Raw genomic sequence first — 12,670 nt, forward strand, 5'->3', positions numbered from 1 at the left:
TAATGTGATTGCATATCCTGGACCCAGTCAAGAACCTGGCGGCCATGCTTTGGGCATATTGCAGTTTGTTAAAGGAAAACTCCGACATTTTGGGACTCTAGCCTATTCAACTTATCCCCCAGAGTTAGATAAATCCATACATACCTTTTTCATCTCCGTGTGTGCTATGAGTCTGTTTGACGCACCCACCGCTAGCCTAGCTTAGCACAAAGACTGGATGTAAATGGTTGCAGCTAGCATACTAATCCAAATAAGTGACAAAATAACGCAAACATTTTCCTATTTACATGTTGGGATTTGTATAGTCACAGAGTGTACAAAAAACAAAGTCAAATGAGACACAGACATATTTTAACCGTATAAATACTGGGAACTATATTCTCTGAAGGCGAAGCACTGCTACTTGGGCGGAGTGATAACCGCAGCACCTGAGACGCGCCTTGGTGAGGAGCAGAGAGTTCGTTCAGAGCGCGTCTCAGGTGCGCTGCGGTTATCACTCCGCCCTATATTCAGGGAATATAGTTCCCAGTATTTATACGGTTAAAATATGTCTGTGTTTCATGTGACTTTGTTTTTTGTACACTCTGTGACTATACAAATCACAACATGTAAATAGGAAAATGTTTGCGTTATTTTGTCACTTATTTGGATTAGTATGCTAGCTGCAACCATTTACATCCAGTCTTTGTGCTAAGCTAGGCTAGCGTTGGGTGCGTCAAACAGACTTATAGCACGCACGGAGATGAAAAAGGTATGTATGGACTTATCTAACTCTGGGGGATACGTTGAATAGGCTAAAGTCCCAAAAAGTCAGAGTGTTCCTTTAAGTGTGGATTTCGAAACTCCAGCTAAAGGGCATTACAGTTATCTATCCGAGAGACAACAAATGAGTTTTCACCTTTTCAGCTACAGATAAATTTAGCATAGGACACAATCTTGCTATATTTCTGAGGTGAAAAATGATGTTTTAACTGTACTATATACAAAATAATAAAATAAAAGTCTAGCATCATATATATAACTCCAAGTTTCCTCTCTTCAAAACAGAGCCATCAATAGTCAAAGACAGTGTACCAGCTTTGGAAGTTTGATGAAGGGAACCAATGAGCATGAGACATAAGAAATTATTGTCAAGTTCCTCCTCTTGTTCAACGTCCAAAGGACACAAGGACAACTCAAATTTCCAACTCAAATCACTTTTATTTTTTCTGGTTCTTTGTCAGCTGATTTATCTGTTCAGTGAATTAGGTTGTAAACCTTTAAAGACAGAGAACACAGTTGCAATAGTACACATAGTTACAATAGCAGACAGTTACAATAGCAACCTATAAATTTCAACATTTTAAAATGAATTAATGATGAATTAACTACTTAAGCCTTTTAAATGGAAAACCATTATTTCAAACACCATGAAAATAAATAAACATTACAACCAACCATTGGCGTCTTTGGACTGAACCTACGAGTGAACTTAGAGTGTCTTCTCTCTGAAGTGTGTTTGTCTGAATGACTGAGGAACTCAATGCCTTAACAGGTGCGCCAAATCAGTGACAATGACAAGCAGCTGGTTTGCTGCTGCTGGTGCACTCTGGGAAATGTATTTCTTTGTGACTCATTCCTGAGATTCAGCTCAACAATTATTACTCATCCATGTTTTTATCTCAGAAATACAACCAGAGAGAAAACCAACATCAGGGTGTCCACCAGATTTTGATTGTACTGTATATCAACAAATGACGAAGTGGTGACAGATAAATATTAAAGAGTAAAGGGCCCAAGACTGAGCCCTGGGGAACACCAGTGAAAACAGAGCTAATCTCAAACCTGTAACCACTCATAGAAACGAACTGAGAACGGTCAGTAAAATAGGATTTAAACCACTTCAAAGCTATCCCCGACACACCAAAATCTTTTTCAAGGCGGATGAGTAATAGACAATGATCAACAATATCAAAGGCGGCTCTTAAATCAAAAAGGATCAGAAAGGATATTGCTCCAGAGTCAGAAAAAAGAGGAGGCGAAAAGAGGAGGCGTGTTCCGCCGCAAACGTTCCCTGGTGCTATTTTGCATGTTAAGAAAACAATTCCGCCACAGACCAGGAAAAACCTAGTCTAAAGTCAGTGGCGCATTATTTAGATGCTATTTTAAGGGCGTATGCTTGGCCATAATGTAGCGTGTGCACAACGCGCATACACTTTGCTTCTCTCATCTACACAGACGCAGCAGTTTATATTTTTGCAAACCATACAAAAATATTACCAGACGAGGGATATCATTGTTGTGTCCATTAAGATGTGAAAAAATAGGCATAAATCTAGCTTTCAAATTTACCCAAATTATTCAGGCTAATTGTAGTAATGACGGATCAAACCTGTTTGATCAATAGTGGCAAGACTCATCGGTATATAAGGACATCTGACAAAGTGGGTTTTCTGTCAAGAACCAGGAAACAAAATTCTGAAGACTGCGAAATCACCTTTACCATCATGTAGTTGCGTGCGCCTGGCAAACCCGCCGTTATAATAGCAATCCGCCATGGAACAAGCGCGTCTGCTCTTAAAGGGAATGTGAGATGACGCTCTGATTGGTTTATTGCACGTTACGCCCAAACCACACCTATGAGTAATGTAGCTAATTCAGACCAACCCATTTTAGATTTGCGAGATCCGCCCACAAAGTTACTTGCGTTTCGCGTTTGATACTTGCGTTTCAGATCGTTTAAATAGGGCCCTTTATGTATTAAATCTTATTATCCAATGTCTTTGCTGCTGACCTTTGATGATCCAAGTTAACCACACGAATAAGCAAAAATGACTTAGTTAAACATAACATTTGTAGTAACTAATGCAATTAACGCATTACTTTTAAAAGTAACTTTCCTCAACACTGATTTTGAAGTGAATACATGTATATTAAAACTTGAACTGATGAACTGTGGGGAGTAAGGCCAGATATAGTTATTAAGAACCGTGGTATTCACAGCCAGTGTTTTCTTTTTTAGTAGCCTTCAGAATCAACAGCACTACTTCGCTATATTACTTGATCCTATTTGTAATGCTGAGCTTCCTGAGGACAATGACACATTGCATTTAGCCTAATCCTGAGTCTGTCAGAGCTGCAGGAACAGCACCTCGCCTCACTTCATTGTCATTGAGTGGCAGCAGATGGCAGTCTGCCAGGCGTCCTACTGGCACAGAACCCCTCATCACCATGACACCTGCTGAAATCTCATCTCTGCACTCTTCCGCTAGCCTGCGTACCTCTTTTATTTTAGATGAGAGGAAGAGATGCATATCTCAGCAGGAGGTGGGGGGGGGGGGGGGGGCAGGAAATAAGAAATCCGGAGGGAAGAGGGTCTTTCAGGAAAAATGACTGGCAGGGAGCTGGAGGCCTACATCTCTCAATCACCTCAGACACTGATTAAACAATTAGATCTTTACATTTCATCCGCTTTCACATGTTCTAGCTGGTTTTTAAAGCATCTCTAAACAGTTGTTAGGGTCTCTGGGTGCTTTCTAGTAATCAAAGGAAACAAGATTTTCTGGTCCTAAATATGTTTAAAAATAGTGTTGAGCAATATGAGTAAAACGTCTCCACAATCTGCCTTTACTGAGAGATTGTTAGTATCGTGCTACAGTGCACATCCTATCAGTTGCAGTTCAATGGATGTTTTAATTATCATTGTTTCTGATTACCATCTCTATCGTGGTTATGCTAATGTGACATTGATTTTCTTTATCATCACAAAAGTCTTGCCAGTTTAAACTTTCAAACAGTTTTACTCGAGCGCTGCTCCTCAACTAACAGGAAAGGTTCTTGGCAAGGTTCTCTAAAAGTTATGAATAAACTTTAGTGGTGTCAACAATAATCGATTCGGCGATGCATCGCAATGCGGGGCATGCACGATTCAGCATCGATGCGGCAAAGAAAATCGATTATGTCACTGTTTACTTTCTGGCCTTGAGTTGGACAATAAAGAAGTTTTTTCTTGTGAAGTTTCAATTACTTCCGGTGGCATAACAACAACAACAATCAAGATGGCCGAGGCGGAGCGAGATGACCGCGATAGACGGGTAATTAAAAACGCACCCAAAGCTTGGAAAGCGGACATCTGGGCACATTTCGAATTCTACGAAGTTAATGGGAAACTAGACAGGACTTACGCGGTGTGTGAAACCTGCCACACTAAAATCAAGCACGTTGGCAATACGACAAAAAAAAAAATTAGCCTGTTATTATTGCTCTTTAATTTCAAATAGTTCAAAAGTAGAGAGAAGAGAAACATTTCTCATTCAAAGCACTGAAAGCAGTGATTTATGTTTTCTTTTTCAGGTTTGAAAATGCCATATCCAATACCCTGTACCATTACATTTTATTTTGTTTAATGACATTTATGTCAAAGATACAGGAGAGTGATAATACACACATAGCAGCCAATAAAATCTGTTGTTCAATATATGACTGCTTGTATTGCCTCATGATTGATAAAAAATTTGCCTTGTGTGCAGTAGAATTTTGATGCATCGTAGAATCGAATTGAATCGAATCATTACCTGGTGAATCGTAATCGAATCGAATTGTGAGGGCAGTGCCAATGCACACCCCTGATAAACATTATTCCAGTAGTGCTAATAAAATGTTTCTTCAGGGTTATCTGTTCCCTTAATATTCGCTGTAATCCAAGGAATAGTTTTTTGACGTTTTTAACGTTCAGAGAACATTCAGAAATAACATTTTCATAACTTAATGGGAATGTTAGCTAAATGTTCTTAGGACGTACTTTTGTTAGCTGATATACCTGTCAGTATATCAGATCCATGCATTAACTCTTAAAGTGACAGCGGCCTAATATACATGCAGAAAATCACTCCCTGCTCTTGGCTGAAGAACTTTGGTAGCTTTAATAAGAATCAATGCATATTTAATTCATACAGTCGAAACTATGAAGCGTTGAATTTTTACATTTGATTCACTTTCTTACTTGAATGGCTAAATAGACCTTCAGTACCTGAAAAAAATAATAATTATGGTAGTTTTAAAAACCAAGTGAAAATCTTTCACTTCATGGAAAATCTCCATGAATGCAAAGAATACATTTTTAAGAACTTGGCACATGAGTTTCAAAACTTTCTTTTATTGTGGACACTAATACATCATTGACCCAATGGCGAAACTTTCTTCAATAATCCCCGTGATTTTAAAGTATAATTCGTCTGTTGTGCAAATGGCATGGGACAAAGTATGCATAACTTTAGGTTTGGGGTTTGTGTAATAATGCTGCCTTGGTACCACTAACAAGAGGAGTCTGAATAGGAGAAAAGGCCAGCCAGAGCACTCTTAAATCTGTCCAAAACTCCTGCGGAGATCAGAGAGTGTGTGTGAGAGCACAGATCAATAGCTCATATCTGCAGAGAAGGTCAGGAGGTGCACAGAGCACCTCCATACATCCTTCTGTTTCTCATCAGGGACAGTGGAGGGGAGAAAAACACTTTAAATCACAGGCTGGATTTCTGTTTAAGCTGTTAGTAAAAAAAAAAGTTCATTCTTTTTCAATCTCGGGCTCAATTTGTCGTGTTTAGTCATCATTCGAAAACGCTGAGAGAAGGCCACTTTCTGGCCAATTTGCTGTTCCAGATGATCAGTAACAAAGCCGGTAAATCAATATTCACCTGTCTTTTCCAATTGCAGGTTCCAGCTCAACAAGAAGGGAAAAGTGTGGAGGGACTCGTTCCTGGTGGAGAGGGGGTGAGTCGGCACAAATGAAGTCTGAAAACAGCTCGAGAAGCTCTGGGCTCTTGGTGTGAAAGGTCAACAAATGTTTATTCAGGGTTTTCTTTTCTCTGGTGTCAGGAAACTGCTACCTAAAATACTGAATGACGAGAAAGATATGGCCCAGGAGGAGAACTACCTGCCCAAATACCAGCGTGTTAAAGACCTGTGCCAGCGCGCCGAGTACCAGACGCCATGTGAACAGATCGGTCAGGTACAGCAACATACACACAGGAGAAGCTTTGTCTTTCCTTTTTATATTTCCTGGCAATCTCGCACAATTAATATAATATATATATATATAGGCAGGATTACAACCCACTACCCCACAAAACTACGAGTCTTTCATGCTCAACGTTCATTTGTTGATACATGTGTTCATTGACCTTCAAAATCCTGTGACCGACAGCAGCAGATGCAGGAATGTTATCGGACGAAATATCGACAGTAGCAACTCAAAGCGCTAGTAAAAATTGTTTCTGTAGATGATTTTTGCCTTTTAACTTTGTCTTGCAAACAATTTTGTCTTGGCCAAATGGGTGCCCTAACCAGAATTGTATTGTTGTAAGAAAATACATTGTAATTATTTACATTTGTAACTCTACAGCATAAAATCCGAACTAAAATTATTCGTATGAAATCGAAGCGAACGATTATTTTGCTAATCGAGTAACAAGTCGATTATTTTGACAATTAATCAAGTAATCGGAAACATAGTTTTGTGGTAATAAAAATAGACTTAAGTGAACAATAACCAGTAAAATTACTTGAATACATATATAATAGCAATGAGACAATAATAAATGGTTCAAAGAAAGTATCAAAAGCAAGTCGTTTTATGGTTTTATTGAACAACACATAATGTAATATAGATTATATAAACAATCATCTTATGTAAATCACTTATTATAACAAACATTGAGTATTATTACTCGACACAGGTTAATTGCAATCGAGGATTTTCTTTTAAATCGAACATTTTTTTTTTTTTTTATGATCGAGGAATCATGATAACCCTACTAATATCTTTGATATGGCTCAAAATGCATGGTGCCCTACGCAAACTGCGTACTCTGCATATGAGTGGCAGCTCTCTTTGAAAATGAGCAAAAACTCTATTGCTGACCTCAATATGTCACAAAGACTCTTTAAAACACTAAAATCTCATGTTCAATCGTTTGTGCATAATCTAATACATATTCATGAGCTATGCCTTCACCAGTTAATGGGCATCACCAAGCACGTCTGTGAATCACACAACTTCCCGCCACCCAGAAATATATCTATCTGTTATATAAAATTGTTAAATATTTATTAATTATTATTAATAGCCAGCAGCCATATCACACTGTAGCCCAAGACTGGTTTCCCACTGAAGCTAAGTGGGGCTGAGCCTGGTTAGTACCTGGATGGGAGACCTTCTGGGAAAACCAGGTTGCTGCTGGTAGAGGTGTTTGTGAGGCCAGCAGGGGGCGCTCACCCTGTGGTCTGTGTGGGTCCTAACGCCCCTGTGTACGGGGACACTATACTGTCAAAGAGCGCCGTCCTTCGGATGAGACGTTAAACCGAGGTCCTGACTCTCTGTGGTCACAAAAAATCCCAGGATGTCTTTCGAAAGAGTAGGGGTGTAACCCCGGCATCCTGGCCGAATTTGCCCAGTGGCCACTGTCCATCATGGCCTCCTAATCATCCTCATATATATTGGCCTCACCACTGTCTCCTCTCCACCAGTAAGCTGGTGTGTGGTGGGCGTTCTGGCGCAATATGGCTGCCGTCGCATCATCCAGGTGAGGCTGCACATTGGTGGTGGTTGGGGAGATCCCCCCCCCCCCACCCCCCCTTCTATGTAAAGCGCTTTGACTGCAGAGAAAACAATGAATTATTATTATTATTCAAAATATAGTATTTTTTTCATTATTAAAATACACACTTTTGCAGGGGGATGCAGTGTTTCATAAAAAAAACTTTAATACTATAAAACCATAATATTACCATTACATGACACCTGGTAATACTTGCATGGTAATGGTTTTTGGCATATTCTGTCACTATAGACCCTCACACGTGTGTGCGTGTGTGTGTGTGTGAGCCGTCTGTTGAGACAGAAGTGAGAACAGAGAGATGTCTGGGCTGTCAGATCAGACACCTGAAATTTCATGCTCTCACTTTCCCTCTAACAAGACTGGCCCACTGCAGTCCTCCAGGGACCCGCAGCCCATTCCTGCATTATCTATCCTCTCCATCCGCTCTTTTCTCTAGCTCTTTCTTTCTTTTTCATGTCAGGCAGGCATTATTCCTACATCTTCTTTTCAGTTTTGATCAAGAAGTTTGTCTTTACGCACCTTCACAGTCTTTCAAAGCAAGAAAAATGTGAATTTTCAAAACAAGAAAAAGGGGAAATTGCTCCTGCCGACAGTGTTGTTTACGTGCACGTGCCTTCTGCATTGTTTTAGCTCCTGATTTACGTGAATCAGATAAAGGATAAAACTCATCTAATTTGCACGGCACAATTCCCAGCACAGATACAGTAACACCTGGGACAGTTTGCTGGATTGGCCTTTATAAGTTCAAACCCACATTCTTTCATTTACCAGTCTTTTAAGGGACTTAAAAGACTGGTAAATGAAACAGAAGTTTCAATACTCATTTCTTCCCTATTGTTATGTATAATCAACTGAAATGTTTTCTGGAACATTAAAAATTGTAGGGCGGGACTTGATTTTGTCCATGGGAAGCTGATTGGATGGTTGTGGTTTGCTATTGGTCGATCTCATGTGAGTGACAGGTTGCCCCGCCCGCCCTCGCACCAGTGACATCATTAAAGAAGAGGGCATGCAAATTAAAAATAATAATAATGATGTGCACGGATAAATAATTTATAATAAATACTGCTATATTCCATAATAAAAGAATAGTCACTTTTGGTTTCATGGGGACTTTAACCGCAGTGTGCCGCTCAGAGCGCGGTGTAACTTGTGCTCCTCTTTAACGAAGCTTTTAACCAGGCGGATTTGTGATCATTTCAGCGGAGTAAGATTTCAAACACTAGGCAGGGGGTTCATTTACACTTTTTACTTCCGGTGTATAAACACACACACACACACACACACGTCAAGGTGAAAAGTTAATCGGTTTTGATGGTGTCAAACAAGTTGTCTTCATGAGCAGACACTGTCAAATACAGAGGAATGAGCTAAGATTATTTTATAAGAACAAGATTAAGATAATTTCCCTTGAGTCATATCAAGAGCTGGCTTGTTATATAAAAAATATGATATGGTAAATTAATAGATGGGATTACTTTAATGTACCCTGGCATTTCCACTTCAATCAACAACAACAAAAAACAATGTTATCAAGGTATCGTTGCAATAAAAACAAAAAAGGTATACATGGTATTACCATGCCTAAAAAGCTATAGCACTTTCTGTTATTGTTCTGTTAGTGTATGCCTCATCTTTCAGAGTAAGAACGCATGAACATGTCCCTCTCTCTCTCTCTCTCTCTCTCTCTCTCTCTCTCTCTCTCTCTCTCTCTCTCTCCCCCCCCCCTCTCTCTCTCTCTCCCCCCCCCCCCCCCCTCTCTCTCTCTCTCTCTCTCTGCAGAAGTGGCAGTGTGTTGAAGACGCCACAGGGAAGCTGAGGTTGTCTAAATGCAAAGGCATGGCCAGTCTGTCTGCAGTGCGGAAGCCGTCTGTATCCAGCATCAAATCCCAGCTTTATCTTCAGAGCATGAGCGCTGATGTCAGCGTGAACTCTGAGCCTCAAGCCTGCGACTGTGAACCCAGAGGCTACAGCACCTTCTCCAAGAATAAACTCTTCTCCAAAAAGAGTGAGTACGACTACATATACCGCACAGCTACAGGCGCACACAGCAACAAGTCCTCCACAAAAATCATTCGGAATCGGGATGCGTTCAGTCAATTATTCTGTGTGCCTCTGCTGCCCTCCAGTGGAGGTAAAACACACACAAACAAAAACTTTACTGCAATATTATGTTGTATATTAGGCCATATATATATATATATATAGATATAGATATATTTTTAATTGTTCTTCTGATTAGTATAATTATTATTATCAGGATTACTCTACTTTGTTTACAAAAATTTCACTAAATTTAAGGAAATTTGCTCCTGGCTTGCAACAAATACTAGTGACTGACATCTGTCAATCATCTCTTCATAATTGTTCTATATTTGTCAAATCTATCAGAAAGATTTATTTAGTATAGTAAAATTTTAATTACTGTTAAAATTATTATTAGGATTAGGAGTAGTTATAATATATAAATTTAATATTATATAAAAAAATTATATATATAATTATTATATTAAAATTCTTAGAATAATTTATTAATTGTTATTTAAAAAATGTATAATAATAACAATTAATTATGTTTTTTTATATAATAATCTAATAATTAAAAAATAATCTATATATAGATATAGGTATATAGATATATATAATTAGAATAATATTAAATAAATCATGTTCAATGTTTCATAATGTATATTAGATAATAATTATGTTTGCACGCTACTCTTCTGCTCACCGAGGCAGCATTAAATTGATAAAAAATACAGTAAGAACAATAATATAGTGACATTTAATTATAATTTAAAATATATTTTCAGGAAATAACAAGAAAATTTACTTTTCTTGAATATTATATAATAATAATAATAATAATGTTAATGTTATTATCAGAATCACTTTTTCAATTTAGTACACCAAAACACCATTTCAATTTGTAAAGTATTTTCCTTTATTTGTTAATATACGTTAATAGATATTGATATCAATGTGTCTACATCAATGTATACAAAAAAAAAAGATACATATATAATTATATATTATATATATATATATACTTATTATTATTATTATATTTTTGGCCCTGTTTTTGTCATTGACAAGTGATAATGTGAAGCCCTGTGTTTGATTGACAGAACTGAAGTCACTGAAGAGCTACTCCAGGAACCGCTTTGCCCGTGCTGTTTCCATGGAGATGGGAGGAGACCTGTACGCAGTGGACCTGGATCATGAACACCGGAACCGCAGCCTCCAGCAGAACACAGCGGATGAGGACGAGTTCAGCGGGATGGGTCCCACTGCGGTCAGCCAGACCAGCAACAGCCTGACTGTGCCCTCCTCCATTAAAGTCACTCACAGGTGTGTGCTTCACGAGAGACACGTGACCGAGAACAGAGGGACTGCAGTGTACTGAGAACATGTGTGTGTGTGTGTGTGTGTGTTTCAGATGTTCCATTTTGGCCAACGATACAGTGAAATGTGACGGTGGTCTGTACAAATCGCTGCAAGCATGGAAGGACCACAAGCTCCACATCGACCATGAAGTAAGACACACGCTGTCAACATGTGGTGCCAAAAGGAGACGTTTAGCAGAACGTTCACGTTGCTCTTTTCCATAGGATAAATATGAAGGATGATGACCAGCCGCAAGCTCAAACAATTTACATTTGGATGTAAAAAAAAAAGAGACAAAAACGCATCAAAAAAAGTTCATAAAAGTTACTCATGTATCATATTTCCAGTCTTACAACGTTAATATAAGTACACTGTCATCTCTTTCCCAGATCGAAACACTCCAGACCAAGATTAAAAACCTGCGTGAGGTCAGAGGTCACCTGAAAAAAGCACGACCTGACGCGTGTGACTGCAACAAATACTAGTGAGAGTGACATCTGTCAATCATCTCTGCATCACTGATGGACCGTTTTTTTTATGCCTACTGTTTACTCAGATTCATTGATATTTTTTAATAAGTATTAATTACATTAAAATAAATTACATACAGATTTATTTAATTATTAAATCATGTATTATTAATAATGTTTAATACTTGCATGTATAATTAAAGTATTTAATACAACATATACTTTCATTATACAAAATTCATATTTTTGTTTATATATGTTTTTTTAAACATGCATGTATTCAATATACAATAAATAAAATATGTAATAAAATAAATATAAATAACTCATTTTTAATATTTTAACATTAATAATAAAAATATAGTTGATATGTAACAAAATATATATAATTTATGTTTGATACAATTGTATTAAAATATGCGTAATAAATTGTTATATTTTTCTTCTCTTTAAGTTACAAATCAAAGTACAAGAGTAAACTGAGGAAATACAAAGCAGGAGGCGTCCATCCGTTCAGGTGGGTTTCTTTGTCTACTGTATGTACAGTGTGTGTGACTGCATATGAGTTGAGTATGGGTTTGATTGTTCTCTCGTCCTCTGTAGGAAAGGAAAGGACAAGGATAAGAAGGCCTGGTTATTACTGGAGCAAAAGCGCAGGAAGAAGCTGAGGAAGTTACTGAAGCGCCTGCGTAACAATGACACCTGCAGCATGCCTGGCCTTACCTGCTTCACACACGACAACCAGCACTGGCAGACCGCTCCCTTCTGGACACGTAAGACACACACACACACACACACACACTTCACACACACACACGACAACCAGCACTGGCAGACCGCTCCCTTCTGGACACGTAAGACACACACACGCACACACACACTTCTCACACACACACACGACAACCAGCACTGGCAGACCGCTCCCTTCTGGACACGTAAGACACACACACACACACACACACACACACACATGCACACACACACACACACACACACACACGACAACCAGCACTGGCAGAGCGCTCCCTTCTGGACACGTAAGACACACACACACACACACACACACACACACGCACACACACACACACACACACACACACACACACACACACACGACAACCAGCACTGGCAGAGCGCTCCCTTCTGGACACGTAAGACACACACACACACACGCACACACACACACACACACGCACACACACACACACACACACACACACA

The 12,670-nt window shown here is 38.8% G+C and overlaps 1 protein-coding gene across 9 annotated transcripts in view; it reads left to right on the forward strand.

Annotated features, from left to right (window-relative positions):
* The window catches only part of sulf2b (sulfatase 2b), a 165,273-nt gene that overhangs the window by 138,253 nt on the left and 14,350 nt on the right, over positions 1 to 12,670 (forward strand). For all 9 annotated transcript variants that reach the window (XM_079587986.1, XM_079587992.1, XM_079587990.1 and 6 more), the window contains 8 exons: positions 5,689 to 5,745; positions 5,851 to 5,983; positions 9,375 to 9,600; positions 10,721 to 10,943; positions 11,032 to 11,128; positions 11,369 to 11,463; positions 11,904 to 11,966; positions 12,053 to 12,222. In XM_079587986.1, coding sequence (XP_079444112.1) covers positions 5,689 to 5,745; positions 5,851 to 5,983; positions 9,375 to 9,600; positions 10,721 to 10,943; positions 11,032 to 11,128; positions 11,369 to 11,463; positions 11,904 to 11,966; positions 12,053 to 12,222 — 1,064 coding nt within the window. The remainder of the gene's footprint in view (positions 1 to 5,688; positions 5,746 to 5,850; positions 5,984 to 9,374; positions 9,601 to 10,720; positions 10,944 to 11,031; positions 11,129 to 11,368; positions 11,464 to 11,903; positions 11,967 to 12,052; positions 12,223 to 12,670) is intronic.

Source organism: Phoxinus phoxinus, assembly GCF_949152265.1.
Source record: "Phoxinus phoxinus genome assembly, chromosome: 18".
NCBI classification, from domain to species: domain Eukaryota; kingdom Metazoa; phylum Chordata; class Actinopteri; order Cypriniformes; family Leuciscidae; genus Phoxinus; species Phoxinus phoxinus.